This window comes from Lasioglossum baleicum, chromosome 13 (assembly GCF_051020765.1).
Source record: "Lasioglossum baleicum chromosome 13, iyLasBale1, whole genome shotgun sequence".
Lineage (NCBI taxonomy): Eukaryota > Metazoa > Arthropoda > Insecta > Hymenoptera > Halictidae > Lasioglossum > Lasioglossum baleicum.
The window spans coordinates 10020746-10047064 of NC_134941.1; the positions used below are offsets into that span (position 1 = coordinate 10020746).

Here is a 26319-nt window from a genome sequence, read left to right on the forward strand (position 1 = left end):
AGAAAAAACCATACATGCGTTATCTACATTGTCCTAAGACGAAAAGCACTGGTTCATTAAGCTTCCGACCTAAGTCTACCCTCGCGAGGGTAAGAATTAGGGGATTGTGTGTGGACCCGTGGTCGCAAGGACGTAAATGTGTATTATGAAACAATATTTATACAATGCGATTTCATATAAAAAAATTAAAATAAAACACTGTATCCGAAGACACGTACACGTTCAAAGCTGACAGCCTCCGACTGTAAATTATATTGCAGCTGCATAGTGCTGTGTACTTTTATCGCACACAAACATTAGAGAAGCGTTAATGAACTAAGTGAACATACATATACTATATATATATAGTATGGGCATATATATATATATATGCCCATAATTATGAAAGTGGTCTAAGTCATTTATTTCTCGTTTCGAGATATTTAAAGGAAAAGGATATTAACACTAAATGGATTCCATAAAATGTTGGAACAACAAGTACTATCTAACGGTTAATTTTTAACAATATCATAACAATTATGTGAAATAACTGATTAACTCACTTTTTTTAAATTTTGACTTAGACCACTTTCATAATTATTGGCACATATATTAAGAAAGCACAATGTACAATAATTGTCTAAAGTATGTCTGGGTTAAGTTGTTATGATACATATATATCGTATTGCCAAGTAGCGCGCTCGATCATTCATTCGCAGAACGTTTAACAAATAAAACAAGCTTAGGTTTGAAAATGTACGATGAACAAGAGCGTTACTAGACACAGTACGTCATCGCTACTTAATTACTTTACTCTTCCACTTTGATCGTAAGGTGAGAACTGTTTTTATCGCTATGCCAGGGACTCTACAGTACTCTTCTCACTTACGTCATTCGGTCGTCTAAAGCTGTCCATGCTCCTTTCAGAGCATATACTGCTAGTTTCGCTGTCGTCACTGTGATCACCTTTGCCCCTGGGCGTTCTGGTGTAACTGTCGATATTGTCGAAGGTGAGCGCATCCGCCAACGCTGATTCCGCTTCGCGCGACTGTTGCAGCATTTTTTGTGCCATCACCGGTCTGGATTGAGGCCTGTCCGTCGGCGACATGTACAAATTCCTTCCCCTACGGTCATAATTAAAATCAAACACTCCACCTGCTAACTAGAGGTCTAACGAATCCTGCAAAGGCACGCTGATGGCTCGAAAAATTCTGTACAAATTTTCTAGAATACTTTCAGGTATGTAGTTCAAGGCTACAACATTCGATTACCTAACAGAAGCTATGCGGTAAGAAAGCGTTCTACTTTTGGAGAATTTGAGTAAACCAATAAAAGACAATTGGAATAGGAGACTCCAGTGCGCCATTGCAGGATTAGATCAAATTCCATGTTAGCGAAACATCATTAGTACTTCCATTTAGTGGAAGATCGTTTCAGCGTGCTAACATGAAAAAAATGTTGATCGTGTAAACACAGCGTACCGTATTTTACTAGCGAAACTCCTGTCCATTCCGAACCTTTGCGGGCTAGGTTCGCGGCTGTTGCCGGTGCTTCTGATGCCATGTCCAGATAATCGCCTGGGCCTTGCGATCAAGGATTCTCCTTCGCGATTATACGTGGCGTAACTCAACCTAGACGACGGTGATCCCGACCGACTGCTGGCTGTTACCGTGTAATACACAAATTGAGACCTTTCTTGTATCATGTTTCTTCAAGGAGAGCCCGTCGTCCCCTTTCTTTATACTTACGCTGAGATTGCGACACTCCGGACATTCTCGTTCTTGTTCTTGCGGTTCTTTCTGGACTAGCCACTGCTGTGGTGTCTGGTGATTTACTGGGACGCGCTGGAAGGATGGAGCAATAACATGAGTCGTGGTTGAAACGTATTACAACAACACAGTCAGAGGTGTGCGAGAACCCTAAAATGTCGGGTACCCGATGGTCGGGTCGGGAAGACATCGGGTTGAGACGGTCTTTCAAAAAACGACTTTAACCCTTTTAGTGCCAGGCGAAAAAGAGGTGCCTATGCGAGAATAACCGGCCGAATTTCATGGTTTTACTAGGGTTTGGGAAAATGCTCATAAAAACCAAACGAAAAACAATATTTACATGATTCAAAAAGCAGTATATTAAGGACGAAATATATCGGCTCTGGCACTTCTCGCCAGTGGAGCAAGAGCCGATATATCGGCCGCCGGCACTAAAAGGGTTAAAGTAAACTATTTAATTCCATATGTCTACAGGATGTCCCAGTAGTGGGTACAACCGTGGAGGGGGGAATTCTACATGAGAAAAGAAGTCGGAAAATATAGAATGATCGTCAAGAAATATTTTAAATACTATATAACGGGAAGTTCATTTAAACTAGTATTCTATTTCAATAGTAGGACGACGATTATTTAAAATAGTATTAGAAATATTTTTCCTCCGAAATTTTACCCAGCTCTACTCGGATATCCCGAAAGTTTCGAGTACTCGTTCCTATCCCGAATAAAATTCTCGACCCATCCCGACCCGACATTTTCGGGTTCTCGCACACCTCTAAACACAGAGTGTCAAGATACATATAAAATTGAAGTTAACAAAGAAAGAACTCACGGAGGGAGGCTTTCTGCCTGCTGATGTTTGCGTACATCATCCTAGCTTTTGCTCTTTGTGCGGCTTGCAGATCTATGGCGCTCGTTGATCTACCGCCCGGTGTTCCACGATCTGAGAAAAGAAATCCAACGGATATACATACACAACGCATTTGACAGATGCCGCGTATTATCGGATGCATGGGTGCAATGTACTCTAAAGGTCGCGGTGATATTTTTGAAGCAACAAACAATATGTATAACAATTACAATGACAATCAGTGGGTCTCTGTAGAATTGGGATACCGGACTGACGATAAGACCGTGGCAAGGACGGGGTACGTCTGAGCGGGCCGTGTGGTTGACCCGCGGTCTGATGCAAATTTTCCGTACTACCTTCGTATGTTTAATGCAAAGAGGAGTCACAAAAGCAGCATGAAAAAAGAGTGAGAAGTATTTTACACTGCGTTGCTCTCTCGCCGACAGACACACTCCATTTACATCTAACACACAATATACCTCTAGGTCATCCCATAATCTCAGTTTTTAGTACCGAGTTTGCAGAAAAGTGGCAAGCATTTATGGGATGACCTAATCCATTAAACACACAGACTTAGAATTAAATAGAAGAATGTAGTTTACCTGTGGCGCTCATCGCAGGTCGGGATGTCCTAGGGCTGACACTCGCCGATCTCGTGACCACATTCAAACTGTTTATACTACCGCTATTGCTAAGCGACATCAGAGATCGTTTGTACGCAGTGTCCAGACTATTGAGCAGCGCTTCTGCTTGTTCCGGAAAATGATCTTTGAATGCCCAGTATGACCTGAAAACATTTAAAGATTAAGTACAGGTTAACAAGTTAGCTGCAAGATAATGTAACATAGATAAATGTGACTGGAGAAATAAATAATAATAGTAATAAATAAATGAACGCACTTTCTGGCGAAAGCTCTCGCTTCCGAATCCGAGTCCGCGATGCCCTTCTTGATTGTGTCTTGTAAAATTTGTACATGTTTCTGCAATATCTGGGTAGGCCACGTTTGCAGAACTAAATTCAGATATTCACAGGAGGCTCGTCGTATGTCTTTACTTTTGTTGTTTAAACACGACGTGATAATTGGCACGAAACGGCTGCAGTGTGTGTTCTGTAGAATAAACCTGACGGCCACTGCACCGGCTGATGCCACGACCTGTATGTGCATATTCGTTGACGCAAGTTGCCACGTTTTGTTACGGTTCCCATACGTCACCGCATGTTACCGGGCAGCAATTTATCAGGAATCTTACCTTGGCACTATTTTGTATCAGGTTCATTAAGGTGAGCAAGACTGCCTCTCCAGAACTAGCGAACTTATTTTTCAAGTGTAGACTCAGATACGCTAAGGTGATACACGCTTCCCTCACGACTTGCGACCTGAGATCCGTGCAGGCGACCTCGAACGCTCTTTGCATGTTCTTTAAACACTCCATGAAGTTCTCGTAATTTATACCCCCCGCGATCACGATTGATCGCAGTTTTTTCATCTGGTGGACAAATTTATTTTATTAGACATTTTTATTAACATTTCAATTTTTCGAAAGATTTTTCAAAGTATTATTCGAAACGTACGCTCTCTGTTCTTTGCTTCCAGTCCTTCTTATCGTCGCCAATAATTTCTCTTATCGTTTTCATCTGTTCTTCTAGATCCCTTGCTGAGAACAAGTTCACGGATGGCACATCTTCGAATGCTGTGACGAAAGTTTCCTCGTCGACAGCACCAGCCTGACCTATATATATTATTCATAATTTTATATTCCTGTATGGACGTATGGACAAATTGATTTACAGAAAATAGAGCATTTAAATATATCCGTTTAATTCAGAAATAAAAAAAGAATGTACAAGATGAATTTTTTAAACATTATTTTCAAGACTACTTGAACGTTGATTTTTATATCAACACTGATGACCTCCCAGTAACCTTGAAAATGAAAAATTTGTTTGTGCCATCATTTTTTCTTGGACATCCTTATCGATATTCTATTTTAATACAGATATTTAATTGTTCTGTTTTGTTGTAATTCACGAATAAGTATTACTTGACGTGATCAATATTATTCCGCAATGTTAATAGCAACTGGTTAGGGCATTTCACAAACAATTTATGATTTTATAAAATATGATAATTTATTTTTCCCGTGACTATATGGCATCTTTATGCTAATAAAAAATTATCGTCTGTGCATTATATTATACAATACCTTATTATCGTAAGTGTATTGTGCTTCACGGAGTATTATGAGGTGAACAACGAGACGTAAAAAGCGGTGCAGAAAGATCAAAGACGTGTAAGCGTTTTATTGAGCATCTCGCTTGCGTTTGGATTATGTTTAATTTGAATCAGCAAATGATCCGAGATAAAGCGCGATGGTATGCGAGGGTTTTAAATTAAAATATGCGCGTCGTATGATCCGTATTAGTTCAATCGAATTTTCATAATTTTTCTTTCTGTTCTTTATACCATGATGGTTGTCTATAAAGAAGGGGAGAAAAAATATAAATATAAGAAGTCTTGAGAGGAATATATGGAACTTATTGAAGAAACCACCATGATATAAAATGGGACTAGTAAAGCCAATGGAATTTTTAGATACCTGCTGCTGATTTTATTGATACGTTTCTTTTGACGGTTGTTGCCCTTGGAACCGTTTGTGGAGTGTTACCAGGATGAGCTGTCATGCAAGCGAATAATTAGCATTCTTGTCACCAAAATGTCAACAGTGAGATTGACAGTGGATTGGTGTACAACGAGACATCGTTAACATTATTACAAACGCCATGTCAAAAGCCAAAGCGTGAGAGTTTGTAAGTTAGCAATGCTTCACATCTGTGCGATAGTTGCAAGGGAAAATGTGCTTCTGTGAAGTTAATCGTAAGATTTGCAATATGTATTCATATGAAGCAAGTGAAACTGTGATGTTTTATATAAGTAGCTTGTAGCACCCAAAACGATCGACATATAACACAACAAACAAAAATGTCATCAAATAAAGTCACTCATTAATAACTGTCCAGTAAATCTATATGTACCAATAGCAGACGGGGGAGCTTTCGCAGGTCCAAATTGTCCTCTCTTTGGAGGAGCCGTTGACCTCTTCACAGGAGCTGACTTAATCTGCAACAGTTTAATCAATTCCACTTAAGTTCATTACAATGGCTGAACTTTTATATTATAGTATTACAGTATTATAATATAGTTCTAAGGGTAAATTACAGTTTCAAAGTTTTAAGGAATGATTGATGAAACACTTACCGCTCTGTCCGTCTCGTCCATGCTCTTTCCAACTGGAATCAGAGAGATTGAGACAAGCATTAGTTTGGCAGAATGACTAGTGCGCTTAAATGAAGCTGATTAATTCGTGGAGCATAATCTATTGTAGTCAATGATGCATCTATTTTTAGAACTATGTACCTAAGTCTGGATATAGCCATGGTGGCTTGTGAATGTCACAATGGCATCCTCTCGCTCTAGCACCTGGGTGCTTTACAATGTTATCCCATTGAAGAATCCATCTACTACTTGGATCCCATATCTTATGATCGATACTAGGATATTTTTTTAATCCTCTGTGCAGGCAGCGGTGGCCGCTTGACACAATTATACCGGCGTCATTCATTTTACAAGATTACGAGATTACTGTACACAGTCAATGAACAAAAGGACCATTGAACGATCTCTTATGTTTTGTAGAACACAACACGGCACTCGACGAGATTTCAGGAAACGTCATTACAGTGTGAGAAATCCTCATTGTGGCATAGTCTACTCCCCCATCTTCTGGCTTCCTTCAAAATTAACATCCCGCTAATTAAGATGGCACACATCGATAAACGAAATGATTTCGTAAGAGGCGCAAAAAAAATGTTCGTTTGATCAAAATGAAGTCGACCGTCGACACGTTTAAAAATCGTTCGCTAGAAGTTTTGATACCGCGTATTTTTGACACCCTGTGCGCAGCGACTCGAGTTATCGACACACGCATCAGTGAAAGCGATTTTTTGCCTCCCTTAATTAAGAAAAGAATCCGTACGATTTTTTGTAATCTTTGAATTTAATGAACGAAATTAGGTGGATCGTTGTTTCTTTGTTATCTATCGACAGTCATCAACAAAGGAGAAACCATTCGATTTACAATGTAACAAAAAGTAATAGGGAAACCGGTTTGAGAAATCACGGGAGGTGTCGAGTAACAATCTGATTTCAAACGATTTTCATTTGCCGTTTTGATTATCCGTCATTACACAAGATCGGAAAAGCAAGAGTAGCAATTACGCTGTTCAGATGTAGTAATCCAAGTTATAGTGAATTTGTGACGCGTTAAATTGTCATTGGTGGTGTACGAGAAAGTCGATTTTAGTTACAGGTCCCTATTTCACGTGTATTTCAAGTCGATGAATATTCGCGTATTTACATTACAAGTGTTGATTCTGACATCAGCAGTCGAAAACAAAACATAGGGTGTCCCAAAAATGTTGTACTTAGTTGAAATGGGTGATTGCTGAGATCATTTGAAGTAAAAATGTATTTTATTTTTAAATTATTAACGAAAAACAAAGACCAATCAGAGCGCAGTGTTAGCGTACGAGCCGCGCTCTGATTGGTCTGTATTTTTCGTATTAGGAACACGGAATTCACGAAAAATTCAGTGTACACTTAACCCTCTAGTACACGTCCAAAATCGAAGGCTCTAATTTTGACGCGTATGAGTCTTGATAATTGAGAACTAAAAACCCCGAGATGATATTGCTCAAAAAGATGGAATATTGTGAGTACAGGTTACCGATCGAACTTGGTATTGAGCACGAGTTCAACGCGCTAAGGTGAGAAGCTAGATTTGCATCCGCGATATCATTCGTAATAACTGCGGCAATGAGACACGGGAGAGTTATTTTCTCACGTTACAGATAACGCACAGCGGCGGCATGCTCGGCTGGCTCGGTCGTGATTCGAACGCGACAAATTTTCTATCGCAAGAGTCACACAGAATGTCGAAGAGGTTCTTTCTACGACAAAAATAAAACAATCTCCATAAGCACAAAAGGTAATTATTCCGGCCGACGAAGACCGCCGCGTTCCGTCAAATATATTCAAGATTAACCTTCCGCGTACGACTCGTCGATTATCTTTCCACTTTACGTAAGAATTTTTCCGCGAGCAACAACGGCACGATCGGCAGCATATTTGCGGAAAAATGAATTGCTTTTCCAAGGCTCATTGCGTCACGAATGCGGCGTGTGGCGTTTACGCGTAATTCATTACCGCACACATAGGCACACGCACACGTGTTTAAACACGAGCCTTCGCGACGGAACTAACATCTCTCGTTTACCTGTCCACAGTTTACCTTTCACACGATAAAGACCGCTTCTCGCGCGCGCTTCTTACTAGAAAATGATATCTAGCCGGGATCTCAACAAAAGGAAAAACTCGATAATTTCGACGGTGAAATTCGTTCGGCGCTCCGGCTGAGAAAGTGCATTAATATTTCAGAAAGAACCGATTATTTGTTCCGGCATGCACTTCTACTTGCACCCGCGAACTTCCCGCACGAAATCGCAACAGGACGAGTGTTCGTCGTCGAGTGCATATTTTGCCATTGTCACGAAACGAATCGACACGTTCACGTAGTCGCGTCCGACAGTGGAACGAATCTCGAAATTGCGTCCGTCACGATGACTGTAACTAAACTCTGTCGATTGTCTTCCAGCGGTTGTTCCGATGAACTGGCAGCCTGTTCCGAATCGCCGAAGGAATCCGCAGCTCCAGCGACGCGCACTGGCCCGTTTCTTTTTACATATGGAGGAACTAGAAACGGCTCGTTATCGCGATCGAGTGTTACGTGTTGCGAAAATACGTCTGCCGCGATAATCCCGCGTGGCAGCGTCGAGGCTCGTGACGATCGTTGAAACGTTGAAATCGACGAAACCGACAAGGCCGACGACGATTCCGTGGCGAATCTAACCGTCGAACTGGATGGGGAGAGGTCGTCTCGTTCCGAGGCAGACTCCGATCAGGTAAACAAACAACGTGGTAGAAAACTGAAACGATCGTCCTTGCCCATTGTCCGTGAACAGGCGTCGTCGTCTACGCGTATGTATACGCCAGCTTTGGATCGAGACACTCTCCGCGGGACCCGGTGACACAGAAAAAAAAAAAAGAAACACGATCAAGATCACCGTCAGCCGAACGTCTCTTTTTACGATATCTCGGAGACACGCGAGCGCGCGAAATCACTGCTTTGTGTGGCGTCTAGCATCGCGAAATCACCGCGCCGTCTCTCTCTTACGCCGCTAAATGGCGACTCTCGTTTACTCTACGGGAACTCTCCCGGTAAGCGGTGCTCACTCGCGCGACCGTAGGGAGGGGACCTTCCCCTATCGTTTGTGGCCCTGATTGGGGGGCCAAATCGAGGGGCCCGTGGCATCCAATACGTCTCCCTTACCGAGCGACGATTAGAGGATCCGGATTACGCTGTTTTTCTTTATCGGCTGGGTTCCCCGTTCTCCGCGCATCATCATTCTTGCCGATGGACCGTGAACTGTTTACAGACTTGCAGCAGGAATCATTCGCGCCGCGTGTCTGGCGTTCAAGTCACTAACTACTCGCTATTAACCCCATGTTGTATTTACAAACATCTTGCATATGTCGGGTGTCTCTTATGACTAACAAATTAGTTTAGATACTTGCTGTTCAGTTAAGTTGAAATTTTTTAACAACACGTCGATCCTTTGAGGCGGAGATTCACTAGGATTGAAACTTTTTAATTGCTTATCTAAGCAATAAATAAAACTTGTCGATATTGACATAATTCTAGTTCCCAATTTTATGTATAAATATTTTTAAAAACTTGACTTGTAATAACGTAACTATTCTTTTATGTTACAGATTGTCTGAAATTGACGAAAAAAGAGATATTATTCTTTATTTTCTCCTTATTTCTGCAAGAACAATGAACACCCCACTACAGCGAAGTTTTAGCTCGCGCGTCGGTGCAGGAATGAGTCTTCCAAGAAAAAAAGAACAGTGTCACCTGTTTTTCTTCCCGAGCACGATCAGAACTTAAAAAGAAACTGGTTGCTAAAATCGTATTACATATTTACGAATAAGGTTCTGAACCTTGCCACAGACTCGGCGCAGCTTTCAAGCAGCCGACCGGGTACCGAACGCTTCTCAATAACACGAAATAAATCATCCGGTTTCGCGAGACGTGCATCAGGTATGAAATCGATTGATATTCATGAGGGCTTATTGAACTTGGACTGCATGGCTGTTTCCCCGCATTAATCAGCCACTTGTTTCACGTAGACCGATAATTTGTCGGCTGGTTTCGCAACAACCGACCGCACTTTGATGCGCACTTTTGTCTTTTCCTCGCCGACGCGCGCTTTTAATTATGTCATTCGTTCTCCGATTAATGGACCGATAACGCGAATTTCGTTTTTGCTAACTTCTCTTTTTATTTACCGGCGTACTCAGTCCGTATGTCTTAACCTTTATCAACCACAGGTTCATGTTTGATTAAATTTAATTAAAAATAAACGAATCATTTGTTTTTAGTGCTATTATCTCGATATGTCTCGAACTTGATGGAATCCGATCGAGCAGCAGTTTGTTTCGCAGGCAGAGGAAGCCCATAAGCAGAAAGTGAAATTGCGAAGAGGAAAGACGATCGTGTTGCCAGGGCTCGATCGTTTCGAGAGCCTGTCGGGCGCTTTTGTTTCGCAGGTGATTTAACTATTCGCTCGGCCGACGGATTTCTTCCCCCTAAAACCTGATATTCGAATGCGGCTGACGCCTATAAAATTTCGTCTTTAATTCCTCGATATCGTATTTGGTAACACGATAACGACTTTACGCACCGTATACTGGAACACTTCGCCCGGCACAGGAGCCTATCGCATTGTGTACTCATGCATTCGCCGAGGAAAAATATTTTCGCGAAGGTAGAATTCTACGACAATGGTCTAGAATTGCATTGAAACGTTCTATGACAGTCTTATCGAACGATTCCGGCAGAAAAAAGTTAAAAGAGGATTTCCCGATTACTACTGATACTTTTGTCATAAGTGCATACAATCCGCAGTAGATTTATCGATCACCTATGCCAAGCTGAATGCGACTGGAGGACCTAGATTGAAACTAAAACTTTCCACTAAAAAGAAGAAGGAACAGCCACGAAAAAGTTGCACACATCAAAGGATCAACATTTCGCAAATCGGTGGGCAGAAGGCACAATGCTGAAGCAACGAGCGTTCATTTGTCAGCCGCAGTACGAAAAAGGCAATTGGTAGCAGCGAGCATAATCACGAACGAGGACATTTTTCTTGCGGCGGGTTTCGTTCCAGAAGATGGAACGCGAAAACGGGCGGAGAAAGGAACGCTGGGAAGATTAATGTCGGCTGGAATCAAGAATCAGGCCGTGGGACACGGGACCCTGTAAAAAAAATCGCGTCTCTCTTTGAATCGTGCGACTAATGATAGTTCTCGTCTAAATCTCACTGGGACCACCCGCCGAGGCAGCTGGTAAGTAGTTGCGCCGAAAAGCAAAACGAGCGGAAAAACGGAATCGTTCGATGGCCGGTGATTAACATCGTCCCGGTGATGCACGCCCCGGTGGGTAATTAAAGATCATGCCATGGGAAAGAATGTCGTCGGATCGCGGTATGATTACAATGTTTAAACTGTAATAAACGTGCACGCCCCGGCGACGAAGCGAGCCGGTCCTTCGGCGACGATGAAGAAATAAACATGCCCGAGAGAGCACACTGCGCGTTCGTAGCATAATTACACGGTCGAAATGGGACATCAAGCAGGCAATTAACGTCTCTTTATTTGACGGGGAACAACGTGATAAATCGAACGGTCGACAGATGTTTGTTCACCGTCCAGAAACTGTTCGGAAACTATTCGGACGTTTATGGCTAGAGCTTTGCACTGAGAATCGTTCAAAAGCACTCGCTCTAGGGTGACGCTTGGAAATACAAATAAGAATTGAAAACAGGATCCTACTTTACCGGTAGATTTCAGCGGTTTGCGACGCAAGTGTAGGTACGCGAAACACGTGCATGTACATTTATGCAAATGAAACGGGACGAAACAGGAAACGCACGGACTAATAATAACGTGGACTAAGGATGCTACGCGACGTTGGAATCGTTTCTCGATCTGTCGGGGACACCGCTTAAGGCGTTGAAATTCCCCGATTCGAAAAGACGTATCGCCTGACCCACTCGGTCCACGGCGTATGTTAATTGCCCCGGTAATTACCAATATTCCCGGCACGCACGCGATCATAAATCCGTGTTCCGCAGGGGGGAAACGCATGGCGATCCAATCGACCGAGTTTCCTGTTTTTTCGGGATCTCGGAGAAAAATCTATGACCCACATCGGTATCTGGAGCATGGGTCTCCGTAACTATGCACATCACCGGCCATAAGTGTTTCCAGAGCTATCCAGAGTTCGAACGCTGAAACCGTAGAAACAATTCAAGCTGGATCTTAGAGATCATAGATCTCCAGGAGAATCGGACAAATCCTCCCGCCGGCCGAGAACAAGGTGACCAAATCACTCTAACGAGCGCATAATTGTAGGCTTGACCCTCGATTAACAACTCGGCCGATAAAAGCTCGCTGCCGCGCGATAATACGCTCTCGCCTAAGCGTCGCGTACTCGCGTTGTTCTTGCGCAAGGCGGAGAGGGTACCATTATCGCCTTCAAAGTCTCGTTCGAATCGCGTGGGCGATTCCTCTTTGAGCAACATTTAATGACCGATCCGTGGAATCGGCATTCCCGTTTTCCCCCTTTTTCCCCGTCTGTCTCCGTGCCCCCCACCAGCTACCGTTCGGCTCCCTTTCATCGTCGCCGCGCGAGAAAAACCATCGGGAATTCCGTTGGGACGCTGAAACGAGACGGCGAGCTCCTCTCTCGAACATGTTCAGAACCCCGTCGATGGGAAATCGGAAGCGGTCTCGATCCTCGGGAACAATAAATAACGGCCCGGACTTTCACCGGCGAATGACGGACGACGCTGCGTACGATTTTCTGAAAGAATCGCCACCGCCGAGCGTTTTCTATCCGTAATTTATTCGCCGCTCGTACCCGGTTTCTAAAGCCCGGTTCTCACCGGGCCGACACGCGCGAAATGAAAATGAAAACGCTCGTTCCTGCTGTTTTTTTTTTTCTGCCGATCCTCCTTTCGACTTCATAGTTCTCTTCAGCGCGACTCTGACGCAGCAAAGAACCTTAAACTATTCCGAACAGTTCTACAAGGATCGTCTGTGCATCGTCCAGAGGCTCGCGCTAAAAGCCACACAGCTCTTCCTATCGTGCAATCTCGCGACGAGGAAGTCGACGACGTACGTTCCTCAAAGCATACGGGACCATATCCTCCGACTTTATGCAGATTCAGCCTAGGAAGTCTCTCCACCACCAAGAATGCGCGAGTGAATAATCAACGCGTCGTGGGAAGGAGGCTGACGGCAGAATCCGGCCGCAATCAGCTGAACAAAGATGGAAGACACCGTCGAGGTGGCTGAACCTACTAGTTTGCTAGCCCGTGGCTAAACCTTGCGTTTTTAATAGGCAACGACTGGACTTGTTGCAACTGGAGGATCGTGTTGAAGATTTTTCGTGGGCTAATCAAAACATTATCCTTCCAGTTCTCTTACCGAAACTTTGCACTACTGCGAGTCGCGACTCGTTAACCGTGTGCGCTCGGTAAACTTTAAGAGGCGACGGTGTCTCTCAGACCTTTTGTCACAAACGCGCAGCGAGAGCGGAATGTCAGCGAGAGTCGCGGCCCCTGTCGTACGGATAAAAAGGGCATCTCGGCGGCGGCATAGCGTTATTCCCTGTCTAATATCTCCGATCGCGGGTAGCAGAGAGAGAAACGGTGTTTGGTGCCGTTGCACCGCATCAGTATAAATCTTGCGTCGCCACCCTGCAGCACACCTTTCACTTCGTGCGGCGCACGTGTACACACGCGTCCCGGGACACCGCTGTCCTCAGGGTAAGGTCGCCGCCGAGCAACAACGCGATCGAGCGCCGATCTAGCGGCGGTGTGGGTGCTAATTTCGATCGATCGGTGAACGGGGCACCGGTGAATAATCCCAGCGTGTCGCGGGAAAACCGGTGTGCGTTGCAGAAATACACCTATTGAGATTCCGATCGTGTTTGCCGGCGAAAAACGCAGGACAGCCAGGGCCGCCTTGTCTTGCCTCTAATCCTGATCCTGCGAGACCTTCATCGATCTTGTTTCGTCAATGTTGGATCACTGATGTATCTTTTGTAATCAATATCTAAAAATTAAAGTAAATGTAGGGACACGAGAGATATTCAGTTCAGAATGAAGAACATTTTCTTTTTAGATAGAAGAAGGGAATAGGCGTTCGCAGCCTATGGAAACCTAAATGCGGCCCTGGTAAAGCGGATCGAAGCAATCGAGGCTCCTGGCCGCGAGCATGATCGAGTACCGCTCGACTGAGCTGATATATTGGCGGAGACAGTTAGGGGATAGTCTTTTCTTTTGGCAGGGGATAGTCATCTCCGAGAAGCCTGAACGGGGATCGTAAGATCCTCTGGAGCTGCGGAAGTCTTAGAGGACGTGTCGGATAGCTACAATCCGGTATTGATCTTCTAGAGAGAAGATTGATAGAACAAACGAGACCTAAATTCCTCCGAGCCAAGCTGTGGACTGATTTATTCTAAACTGTCGATGAACATATCCGTCGTAGAAAGTGCTAGCTCCAGAGGAGAAGGGCTATAGAATCCTGAAACTGTTGCTAAGATCCGTGATTTGACACGGATCCTGTGGAACAATCTATGCGAAACTTTAAGTATGATGAATTTAAATGAGATCTAGAGTTAATGGTACAATCTGCCCGAGAAACTTCTTCTCAGATGCAAGTTCGCCGGGAACTCATGGTTTCCCATGGATCCACGATGGATAGACCGTCCGAACGAGCCCTTAAGGGAGTTATGGACTGGTTTGTAGAAAATCCACGGCTGAATAATGCACGGTACCGTTAAGCGCCAGAGAAATCGGATAGTGTAATCGCGATTCAACGCGAACCTCTGACAAACACGGGTCCCGTGGCGGGTCACAGGGAAAGAGAGAGCGAGAACGAGGCTTATGCAAATTTTTCCTTTGCTTGAGTGTACGTTCAACCTTTCCGTGTCGTATACAAGGATACATCGTCGGCCTGTTGTGCGGAGATTCCACGAAACCGACAAAGAATTCACGACATGGATCCGTGGGGAAAGAATTCGGGCCTAAACGCTTCGACTCCGGCGACACAAGCGCTTTCATCGCTGGAATCGTGAATGAAAATGATCGTCGAAGGTCGCTAATTGGGTGTTGCGTTGAAGCGTACGCTTCAGTGATTACGAGGCTGTAATTGCTTCATTAATAAAACCGCTTTAACGCTTTCTTGGATAGCTGATTAAAAGAAAGCTGAAAAAACGAATAGAAAATTAATTTTTCGAGTGCAATAAATTGAATATAGTCTCGCGAAGGATGATCCGCCTGTCGACAAACGTTCGAAGGAACTTTCAACAGGAAAAGAGTCGAAGGTAGACGCGGAAGATGCTCGTTAGTTGTTCACGGTAATTTGGCGTTCTATTAATATACCTGAAATCAAGCGAAGAGCCGTAATTCCTCCTGCCAAGCCCATGTATGACCTAATCGTGATCAGCGTGCGTGCACGATCGCTGAACGAAGGAACGTGCCACGTTCTTAAACGCGACCGCCACTTACGAATTTCATACGCGGAACCGAAAAGGTTCATCGTTTCCTATCTTTATATCCCACTCGCTCTTTTTTTCTCCCGCCCGCTCGTGTGTGTGTGTGTGCTACCGGATTTTTCGCATTCCAGGACACTAGATATCGTGGCGAAACACTTTCACCCGCGAGAACATCAAAGGAACATCACACCCGAACGAGAACTCGAAAGTTTCGCGCGTTTCGTTAGACTCGAAACCGAATTTATACATACGTGTTAGCTTTTTTTCTGTTACTGTTGGAAAATATGGAACGAGGACAACGCCGGGCAAATATTCGCACGTCGCAGCGTGCCTATTGTTCCGTGACCTACCTTCTTCAATGTGACATTAAGATGCAAATTATTTACGTAAGATCGTATCTTAATTCGAAGCTGGGACATTAAACAGCGACGCGGATATCGTTTTGATTAAACGATCTATTGAAAGACCTAGGGTGACTCAGAAATTCATTGTAATCGAATTACTGGTACGGGAAAATACATTTTTTGGACAGACGATAAAATCAAATTTCGTCTCCTGTGAAGTCCTAAGTTTAATTCGCGACAAAACGATGCTGCCTGCGATAAAATTTGCAACTTTAGAATAGCGCTGTGATTAATTCTGTAATATAATTTGTCTGAAAATTTTTTCGAATGTTCCGATGGATTTGGAGGAACATTAATCGGATGCTCGAAGGGCCGAAGTTAAGAGACGATTATCCCGTGGCTTCCTCCACCGTGGCAACACAATGCGATCGCTAATCCTTCTTATCTACTCCGCGATATTACATAACATTACATAGGCCGATAGGTGCCCGGCGCGCGGTGCAATATCGGCCGGGTGTATTGTTTCAAACGGTGTCTGTAATTCATACCGGACCAACGTCTCGTCCAGCTCCAAACGAGCGGCCTTGTAACATTGTAAGACTGCCGTAGGCCTGTTCAAATTTCGATTGCGAATATTACGTGTCACCGGCAATCGAATACTTCGCATATTAGTTCTGTTCGAGTGCAAGAAAAAAAGGAGGGAACAAATAAAATCGAACGAAAGAAGAAACACCACTCGTCGATGGAAAGAAACACGGGGAATGAAAAAGGTCGGGCAAATCGAGATTCCCGATGACTCACGATGCGCGCACACGCATTCCATTGTATAATCAATCTTTGTCTGGTCGCGAAAAAAAAATCCCGACGGTGCAGGACTCCACTTATGCAACGTTTCGATCAAAAGACACGAAAGAGTCCGATTGGGTAATGTGAGGCAGGATTCGCGAAACTTGCTCCGCTGTGCCTCGGGAACCATGATTTTTCAGAATCTGTGGGCGACGATCGTGGCAAGGTTCGTTTTTGTTGAATGTTGTGATCGTTTTTTATTCTTTGCAATTTTTAAGACTCTTACGCAATAAAATGCTGTTTCATAAAAATTAAAAGAGATTCTATATATGATCAAAATAATACTTATTTTAATTAATGATGTATTTTGTATTCCTCAGTATTCCCTCGTTACGAGCACATCGCCGTCCCCACCCCACCGTAAAAATAGGCGTGTCTCACTGCTATGGGCGTGGCCAAGAGGCAGGGCGCCGGCCAATGAAACAGTGCAGAATAGTGTCTACTACTCTGTACAAGTTCATCAACACTCCCAAGCTGTGCATTACATATACGGAGGTAATAGTCTATTTATAAGGACAAACAATGCCTCCTCTTTACATTCCTGCATTGTCTCAACCTTTCTATAGTCTCCTATTATATTATTTTAAGAGGCTATCTCTAACAGCAAGCAGCTTTGTTCTAATCTCGTCCGCAGAAAGAAAAAATAAACCGAACACAAATCGTTGACTCATGCAACGATCATGAGTGTGTCCAGTGTCCTTTATAATCTCATTTGTAGTCCGAGACGACTCAGGCATGAACTTGAGAATCGCTTAAGTGTACTGTGGAAAAAAGGAAGAAATCCTTATTTGATGAAAATTGATCTAGCCTCCGAAATCGAAGTTTTTTTTTCATGAACAATTGCACAAATATGTGACTGGTACAACTATAAGTAGGACTCCACAATCTCGCTTGTGGTCTGAAATGGTTTAGAGACGGATTTCAGCAGCCTAGTACGCGAATCACTTAATTATACTGTGCAAAGAAGCGCAAGAAACGTTAATGGGATCGGATAAGAATCGATCGAGCCCCATAATTTCGGTCTCTATGAATAATTCTACGAATGTGTGACCGGTACAAGTTTGCGGGGACGATCGCCCGGAGACACCTCGGCGATCAACCTGAATTTCAAGACGTTCCCCGGGCTGATTGCCCGTTTTTGCCGTTTCTTTCCCAACCAGCGGCTCAATTGGCGAATTTCGTGCAGAAACAGTGGCCCCCTAATTGCGCCCAAATTTGTACGGGAGATCAATCTCGCGAAACGGTGGCGAGCCGTTATTCGCGAAAAGAGAGAATGAAAAGAAAGAAGGAAAAAGCCGGCGGCAAGAATGATCATCCACCACGAGGACAATTGAACCAGAAGTCAGGAGTCGAACGTGGCCGGACGGCGTAATTAAATTCAAATTGGCCGTGTTTTACCGTAGCCGGTTAAGTAAATATTCTTATCACGTTGGCGAACAAGCGGTCCTCGCTAAATATTCATCGTGCGCGCCCGCAGAACGTGGTCGTCAGGTGAGTGAGAGAGAGAGAAAGAGAGAGAGAGTAAGGTAGAGAGACAAGGCGGGTCTCTTCTTGAATGCGATGGCATTTACCGGCCACGCGATTGTGTTCATGGATGGCAGCACGATACAGACTGAATAATATTACCGCGAGCGAGGTGACACGCGTGTGCCGCAAGCTTTTTCTGACTTTCTTGACTTCATTTCGTGGTGTAACAGCTGCTAAAGCAACTTCGTTCTACTCACCGTCCGAGGACATCGCCAGGGGCAGCAGGTTACCGGTTGCTTTCAGCTGGTCGAACTTATCTATCAGCAACAACATCCTGGAACATCATATAGGGAATGTAATTTAAATTTAAATCTAATTTAAAATCTAAACTACGTCATACACTCTTTAAAATACCATTCCAGCCGGTGAGAATAGTGATCCTCAAAAATCATTGCACAGAAGATCCTTCTATACTATTCGTTCATTTTCATTTTACACTTTAATTCAACCAATCCTCAATCATAGCGCAGATAATGAAAGAATTGTAGCTTCTGCGTCACATAAATTGTACATTGACTTTTTTCCGCCGTTTAATTAATCGTTTATGCCGTTTTTGCTGATTTCCACGTTTCCAATTCACTCTATCATTACACTCTTTATAAACGTTACTTTGCGCAGGAGAACTGTCATCTAACGAGGCAACAGTTAAAGTATATGATACCTCAACCCAGCAATTAGGTAGGCAGTACGCATATACCTCAATAATTAAACCTGAACGACCGGACAAGAGACCAGCAGTTGTGCAAGTGAGGCTCTCTAGAGTATCTCATGGAACAATGCTCAAAATAATTAGGGAACACCCACTGGAATGACTTCATCGCTTACTGGCGTATTCAATATCATCGAAGTTAAGGCGTGATCTAATACTGTGACCGACTATAATCAAGTCAGACATTGTTTTATATATTTTAGTTTATATATTTTGATGACGCCTTAGCTCTAATTGTTTCAACTCTCGTATACGTTTCTCACGTTTCCTTTCTCTGGAACTGTGCAGCAATTTGATGTACTCGTTTAAAAGATACAGTAGGATATTTTGTGCAACTGTTTCTAAGAATCAAGTCGACGTTTAGTGGTATGTACCACCGTTTTGTAGAAATTCGTTTAGCGTGGTTTTCCATGAATCGATCTCCTCCTCACTTACTTAGCCTGTGGTACATTGTGTTTCCTCTGCAGGTCCACGCGCAGCCGTTCGCCAACGTGTCTGTAGATGTCTGCCAGCGTGTTCATCGCAGTCTCCCGGACTTTTTCGGATGGGTCCGAGAGCAGTTTCACGATACTTGGAATCACGCCCGACAGGATCATTTCGTCCGCGCCATGCCTGAAAAAGGATTTATCGTGGCAATTAAGGAATCAAATGTTTTTTCTTCCTGTAATGGAATTTGCGATATTAGTCTGGCACGCACGAAGCGTCTCCTCTGTTCCAATCGAATTACAACGGTAATACGCTGATACTTTTTGTCCGGACCTGATTGAGAAATCTGGAATACTTTGACCGTTCAAATCTTCGAAGAGATAATCTTAACCATTATGCGGACTTAATGCTGTGTACGAGTAGGATTTTCTACATTAATTGCAAGACACTTATGCAGAACGATTTTCTTCTAATTTATGCACTGAGTACTTGTGTTTGTTGAGTGTCTACCTTGTGTAACTTTCAAATACAAACTGTCTGGCAATTGACACTGCACTTAAGACCTAAGGAGTAGGTTTGTATACTTGTTACTGGAGGCACGTGTTTGTGTATTACTGATTACTTCCACTTGGACAGGCATTTACAAATATTGATAGTGGTGTAGTCTTACACCTTTCGGAAAGCTATTTTAAAGATAAGATATGTTTGATCCCAGTAGAAACAGTCAGTGGTCAGACAATCTCAAATATTGATGCTTCTACAACAGTGAAAGCCTTGTAACAGCAACTCTCATTCTATTATTTATGTACAATCTTATCAGGAATCTTGTATTTATATTTTCTATCAAATCCACAATTCTCTTTTGACGCAATACTATAAGGCAAGGTATCATTCAGGTCCCATTGTAAAATACGATCAGCTCAAAAGGGACACACTTCATGCGACCAGAATCCAAGCGATCCTTACTCGTTCAACGTTGTCGTCAGTAGGATCAGCGCTTCTTCTCTGAGCTTGGCGTTTTTATGTACAAAAGACGGTCGCAGTCTGTCCAGGAGCTGTTGGGGCGACATGCAGCCCTTCTCCATGATTTTGAGCAGCACAAGCTGCGCCTTCTCCCGGGTCGCATCCTTGCTGTCTCCTGCGGAAACAAAGAATACCGTGTCACCTAATTAAAGCGGTTACAGCAACATGCGCGCGCGCGCGTGCGATCGCGTGTAGATCACGCGGCCGGGGACAAAACTCAAAAGACCGGTTTTCGCCGTATATTTATATCTCGGTCGTAATATCGCGCCGTGTTGAATGCGGCTCAACTTCCGTGCTTATTTTATCCGGGGCTCTCGGCGAGTGAGCGATGAAGTTCAACCGATAAGACGCTCCGAAACGGTTGAAATACGGTTTTCGCATGCAGGGTGTCTGCTTCTGACTTTATCGCCCTTCGCGAATTTTATTTCTTCGGCTTGTTTGTCAGCTGTTCGGAATTACTGCTGGACTGTGGATCTTTGGTAAATTCATGACACTCGCGGAACTTCAGACATTTTATTATATCATTGCAGTATTTCGATGCTAAGGAGTTTATTAATCAGCAAAACAATTTTTCGCTTCACTCCGGCTTTTCTAAAACGATCTATGAAAATGGGAGTTCGCATAAAGTTCCGCGGTTTAATTGCTCTCGTTCAGGACCGGGTGACATTTTTTCTAGCACTTAGCCTGGAGAATGCTCCAAAACTGAGTGATTTAATGAGTAATATGTGGACTGCGGAATTTCTTGCGAATTCCCATTTTATGCAGATGGAATTCTAAAGGACTCGGGACAATTGCATTGCGTTCACGAATGATCCCAATAAATGAAAAATAAAATTCAACGGGACTCGAGTCTCCCGAATTTTCGCGAAAACATCTCACCCTTTTAAAATAGGGCCAAGGACAGAACAGTTGAAGAGGATTCTACAGTATCGATTTCGCACGGCACAAACAGCAAGAAATAATTTGCACAAGAGATAATATATTAATATTTTATACTTAATAAACTCTGAAACAAATTCTGATGCCAACACACCGTTCCGTTTTACTGTACGCGGTCGTAAAGCGTGTAGTTGTATGCAGTTGGACCAACTTCATCAAAATGATGCCAAATATACACGGAATATAAAGATCCATCCTCGACATTCTAACCCTTTGTGTCCTGAATGACGCCATTTTTATTTTTTACTGCTGCATTTGTTCCAGATACTTCAAGGCTGTTCGAATGCTACTGAACATACATACGAACATTTCTACTTCAAGTCCAATTAACCCATTCAGCCAATATTTTACGAAAGTACAGAGTTCTTCTCACAGAACGATAATGAACAATCAACAACTGAAAATATATGAAACAAAAGCAACTGTCTCGGTCCAAGAAAGCACAGCAAGCTAGTCACCTGCGCAATATATATTCAGTAGTTCTACTATTAAATACGTAAATAGAAGTTCTACCATTAAATTTTCAGGACAGTTTACGTATTTAGATCGATTACGCGAGTGTAAAGACCCGAAGACCTCAAATCGAACAGTAAATCTTTACTCTAGAATCAGTATCAGAAAACCGACTCGGCAGCTAGATATTGTCTGCGATCCTACAGTCCAGGTGGTTTCTTTTTATCATAGTCTAAACCGGGGCTAGGTATCACCGGCGATAAGGTTACAGAGACATGGAGTTGTATAGTCATCGACAGTTTCACAACTAGCTTCGGCGAGCAGCGAACTCAAACAGAAGGATGCCGAAGGTAGCGGGCCAATTTCCTTTATTAAGAATAATTTGCGAACAAATCGGAGACGAACGGACAAAACGGCTCCAGGGAAAAGAAAAGTTTCGCGACACCTACCTAGTCTATCTATCGTCGGCTGAATTATACTGGAGACGTAGGGCTTGAAGTCGTGGCCCATTCGATCCGCCAGAGATGTGAGCGCCTCGAGACCATTCTGAACAACCTGCAACAAGAACAAAACTTTTTTTCTTCTTCTGTTTTATAAATCGACCGTGTAGCGGCGCTCGTTAAGCTGTGCCCACACTGAAGCAACATCGAGCGACTTTTCATTGTTTTCTTCTTCTTTCTAAAACGTCTAAAAAAGAGTTGGATGTACATACAACATCAACTGAAAGTTGTTGCTTCAGTGTGGACGCAGCTTTATAGAGGAACTCTTCGCCCCTCGTTTCACAGGGACTTTGTCTCTGAGTCTTTCATTGAGCTACAAGACGATCGAGGTTTGCTGGGTAATTTGTTCGGCACAGAAGGCTCTTATGTGGTTTCTCTGACGAGGGATCAATTAACACGCTCGCTGCCGGTGTTTCATGCCCGTCACGATTTTTCGTGGGAGTTGGGCGTCGTGCATACGCGAGGATTTAATTTTTCATTAAAGGCTATTGTCGTCTGTGTGCACGCGGAACTTCGTCGTTTAATTTTAGAAGAGATTGGCAGGGTGAGTCACCTGAGACTGCAGTGTTCAATCACTTGCACATTGTTCGGTGAGAAAACATTTTAACCCTACATGTTTTCTAAATAAATTATACTACCAAGTGTTACGACTCGTCTGCGGATTTTCGCTTAAATTGATGAATTTCTGGAGACGAATAGAAGCAACGGAGGAGTAACGAGAAAAGGGAATTAAGCGAAGAGATTAAGCGAAAATTAAACAAAGATAAGAGAAGCGCTCAGAAAATAAAGAGGGAAGTTTACAAACTCCTTAATGAAATGAAACTCAAAGATGCTTTTAAACATAAAAACTTAAAACAAGCTCTTCATCGTATCCTAAAGATACTAATAAACTGCTGCAATTGTGTATTTGGCAAGGTACGAATAAAATTCGTTGGGGTATGAAATATTTATATTTGGCCACTGTGCAAATTGAAATCGAGAGAGGACGGCGTCAATTAGAAATTCATTAGCAGTATGAATTTAAATGTATCAGGGGGTGGAAGCTCCTCATCGCAGGAGGTGTTTATGTTGCACCGCAGGGTCCAGCGGCATATTGATCCACGCAAGATAAACTCCGCTGGTGCGCTTCCCTTAAACCTGAAAAAATCGTAGACCCCTCTTACGCTCTCCCCTCCCTCTTGCTCATAATTATGCTTCGTCTGCGAGCCCTCTCTGCGCACTCGTAATGATTACTTCGCGGTGGTTATTTTTCTGTGCCGCGCCGTCATCAACACGTAATTGCGAAGGTTTGAGCGAATTACACGCACGTTCCAGTCCGGTGACTGCGAAACCGCTGAAAACGCTTAATGCGTGGGAGTTAGGGGTGGGACGTTACTGACACGCGAAATCTACCCTCCGACAATCACGTGTTCGAACTTGCAAAATCATTCGGACATTGTTTCATTTGATTTCGACAATTTCAACCCTTAAATTTCTATGAAATATCATCACAGAAAAGTTATAAATTCCCTCATTTTTAAAGTTTAAAGTAAAATAACATTATTCGACTCTGTCGAACATGTTCCTACTACCAGATAATCCTCTCTCCAAAGGATCAGAGGAACGTGGATCAAGATCCAGAAAGCATTGCAAGTGAACAGTGATCCTCTAAATCCGCGATTGCTGTCTCTCCGTTTTCAGCATAACAGAGATCGCGAATGATCGAGCACGCGAGTCTCACGATGCCGTTAATGATCAGGCCGTGTGCTAATTATATGGAAGCCAGGACAGACAGCACGAGAAAAACGAAAAGCTTCGGCGCTGAGCAATGATGTCACAGCCAGACGACAGCCCTGAGAGAACGTTTACCCCGCGGCAACTAAAATAGGTTTATATGCCTATGTATAGCGGTTCGTTAAATGTATTTAAACCGTCGCCGCAGAGTAATGGACGGTTTCGCAGACACGTTGACATTGGATCAACTGCGTGCACTTCGGAAACGATTTTTTAACGTTAACGCCTCGGTTTGGCTTGTGGTATCGAGTTACGTCGGACATGGTGGACCCATTAACCTCTCTATCACTATGAAATGTTTGCCGAACCGTTATCACAACCACAAATTTTTATCAGTGTTGGTAGGTTCAGTTTTCTGCCCCTGGAAATTTCTGATGACAATGGTAGAATCGAATCGAATCAATTACAATTAATTTTTTAAAAGTGCTTTAATTAAATTTAAATTACGGATCTGAAGACCACAGAAGTTTATTGAATTCTGATTATATTTTATAGTAGCAATGGAGTTCCCGTTTTAAACATTTCAGTAACAATAAAATTGCTGTGCCGTCGAACTTCGGAGGAGGCAATTTAGAAGTTCAGAAAATATTTATAGCTCGCTGTGGTGTTGTTCATGAATATTATAGTAAACGTGTGGTTGAGCTGAGGGTGGCGTCAGGCTTGATTTAACTCTCGTTATAGCTCGAGCTTTAAGGAAAGGAGGATCGCCGAGTTTCCTCTGAGAGCTAGGGGTTGAACCGGCGATAAATGCACCACCCAGCTACACTTGCACTTTCTGTATATTGATCTGGCTCGTCCTCTCGAAGGAAACAGTTCGTTCACCCTCGAATCCGTTCGTGTGTTCAACGTCGAACGTCCGACTTGTTAACCACGGGTTTAACCCAACCAGCAAAGGAAGCGGAGGGAGCTAATCGTTTTAAAGTGAATCTTGAGGAACGGGGCGTGTCAGTGGTCCATGAAATGGAAGAAAGTCTTTCCAAACTTGATGTCCCTTAATTATTCACAAATTCTCATTAGACGTTCACTAAAAGGGTCAAAGGTCCTAACAAATCATCTTCCAACAATCTAAATAAGCAAAACTCACAAAAATTAATCGTCAAAATTATATTGCATCAGGAATATTCGATAGAAGGTCCAAAATCTCAAGATTCTAACAAATCCATATAAACGAAACTCACAGAAATCGACTCTCCATCTAGCAAACACTGTAGAAAAGGTCCTGATCATTCCAAAGTGAAATTTCTCGCAATTGCAGCATCAGAGACGCGAACTGAAAGGTTCAATTGTCCCAACAACTGATCTTCCGCGAGTATCAAGACGGATGACCGGTAGCGCGACGAATTAACTGTTCAATTAGCGAAGATCATCAGCTAATCGAATCATGGGCTGGCTGACGAAGTCCCAGGCAGAGCTGATCTTGTAGGAACAAAAACTATGTGTCAAGGATCAACGGGTGATCGATGGCTAGCTTCGTCGTCGTGGTCGGCGAGAGAGCCAACTATAGCGACGCACCTTGAACCCTATCTGGCGAATCAGCTAGCGCATAAAGTTCGTCTGAAAGAAGACTCTAGCAACGCGACCTCTTCCCCGGCGTCAAGTAGATCACGAACAGGGGACAACAATAGATCGTACGTGCACACGGTTCGAAGATCGTTCGAAGCCACGACTACGCGTGGGCGGGTCGTCTGGCCTTATAGTCGCCAAAACTGGGAGCATGGTCCGTTCACCCTTTCGACCCGAGTTCTCTCAATTTGGATCTTCTGATTTATCCTTTCGGAAATCGTCAGATCTGATCAAGGTTTGTTAGCAACACATTTTTGAATAGCTATGTATATAATATTTTGGGTATCGACGTAAGGATTAATCGAGAACGTGGTGAATCATGGAGGGTCAAGGTGATTCATACGTATGACTCAAATACGACCGAACTTATGGACTGACCTGATATCTATCTGGGGTGAGCGTATATCGAGTCCGAAGCTCGTGTATTAATATTTAAAACCGGGACGCGTAAGGTCCAAGAGCTTTTCTGGGTGGGACACGTCTATTCCAGTGAAGTTAAATAAAGTTTAACCCTTCCCAACTTGTTCAGTGTGACACACACCTTTCTATTAGGAGTATTCATTCTTATTTTAAACCTGTTTATAAATATGTTTTGTTATTCAGTGTTATTTACCTGTTTATAAATACGTTTTGTTATTCATTGTTATTTAGTGAAGCATATTTCACAAACAGGCTTGCATTTCATACAAATTCTTTTCGTTCTCTTTCTTTCACAAATTCTTCTCTCTGCCTTGTAAATGTAGTCGATCGTTCGGACTGGCGACCGACTCACGCCGCATCAGGGCCGAAGGGTTAAAACCGTCGTAACCACGTGGGAGGTTGCACCTTCCGCAGCGAAATGCATTTCACGAGGCGCCATCGCGGCGGATGACGA

General features: G+C 43.4%; 1 protein-coding gene across 8 annotated transcripts in view; it reads right to left on the reverse strand.

The window, feature by feature from the left end:
* Chb (CLIP-associating protein) overlaps window positions 1-26319 on the reverse strand; it is a 43203-nt gene that overhangs the window by 8615 nt on the left and 8269 nt on the right. For 3 of the 8 annotated variants that reach the window (XM_076436880.1, XM_076436879.1, XM_076436878.1), the window contains exons 2-17: window positions 22059-22164; window positions 20161-20332; window positions 19204-19380; window positions 18257-18333; window positions 5853-5884; window positions 5630-5714; window positions 5194-5271; window positions 4169-4326; window positions 3847-4083; window positions 3496-3749; window positions 3198-3382; window positions 2826-2951; window positions 2578-2688; window positions 1728-1823; window positions 1461-1641; window positions 869-1103 (exon numbers count right to left, since the gene is read on the reverse strand). In XM_076436880.1, coding sequence (XP_076292995.1) covers window positions 869-1103; window positions 1461-1641; window positions 1728-1823; window positions 2578-2688; window positions 2826-2951; window positions 3198-3382; window positions 3496-3749; window positions 3847-4083; window positions 4169-4326; window positions 5194-5271; window positions 5630-5714; window positions 5853-5884; window positions 18257-18333; window positions 19204-19380; window positions 20161-20332; window positions 22059-22164 — 2310 coding nt within the window. Of the gene's footprint in view, window positions 1-868; window positions 1104-1460; window positions 1642-1727; window positions 1824-2577; window positions 2689-2825; window positions 2952-3197; window positions 3383-3495; window positions 3750-3846; window positions 4084-4168; window positions 4327-5193; window positions 5272-5629; window positions 5715-5852; window positions 5885-6011; window positions 6386-7929; window positions 8087-18256; window positions 18334-19203; window positions 19381-20160; window positions 20333-22058; window positions 22165-26319 lie in introns of those variants that run through there. The other 5 variants (XM_076436881.1, XM_076436882.1, XM_076436884.1 and 2 more) reach the window with 5 other exon arrangements.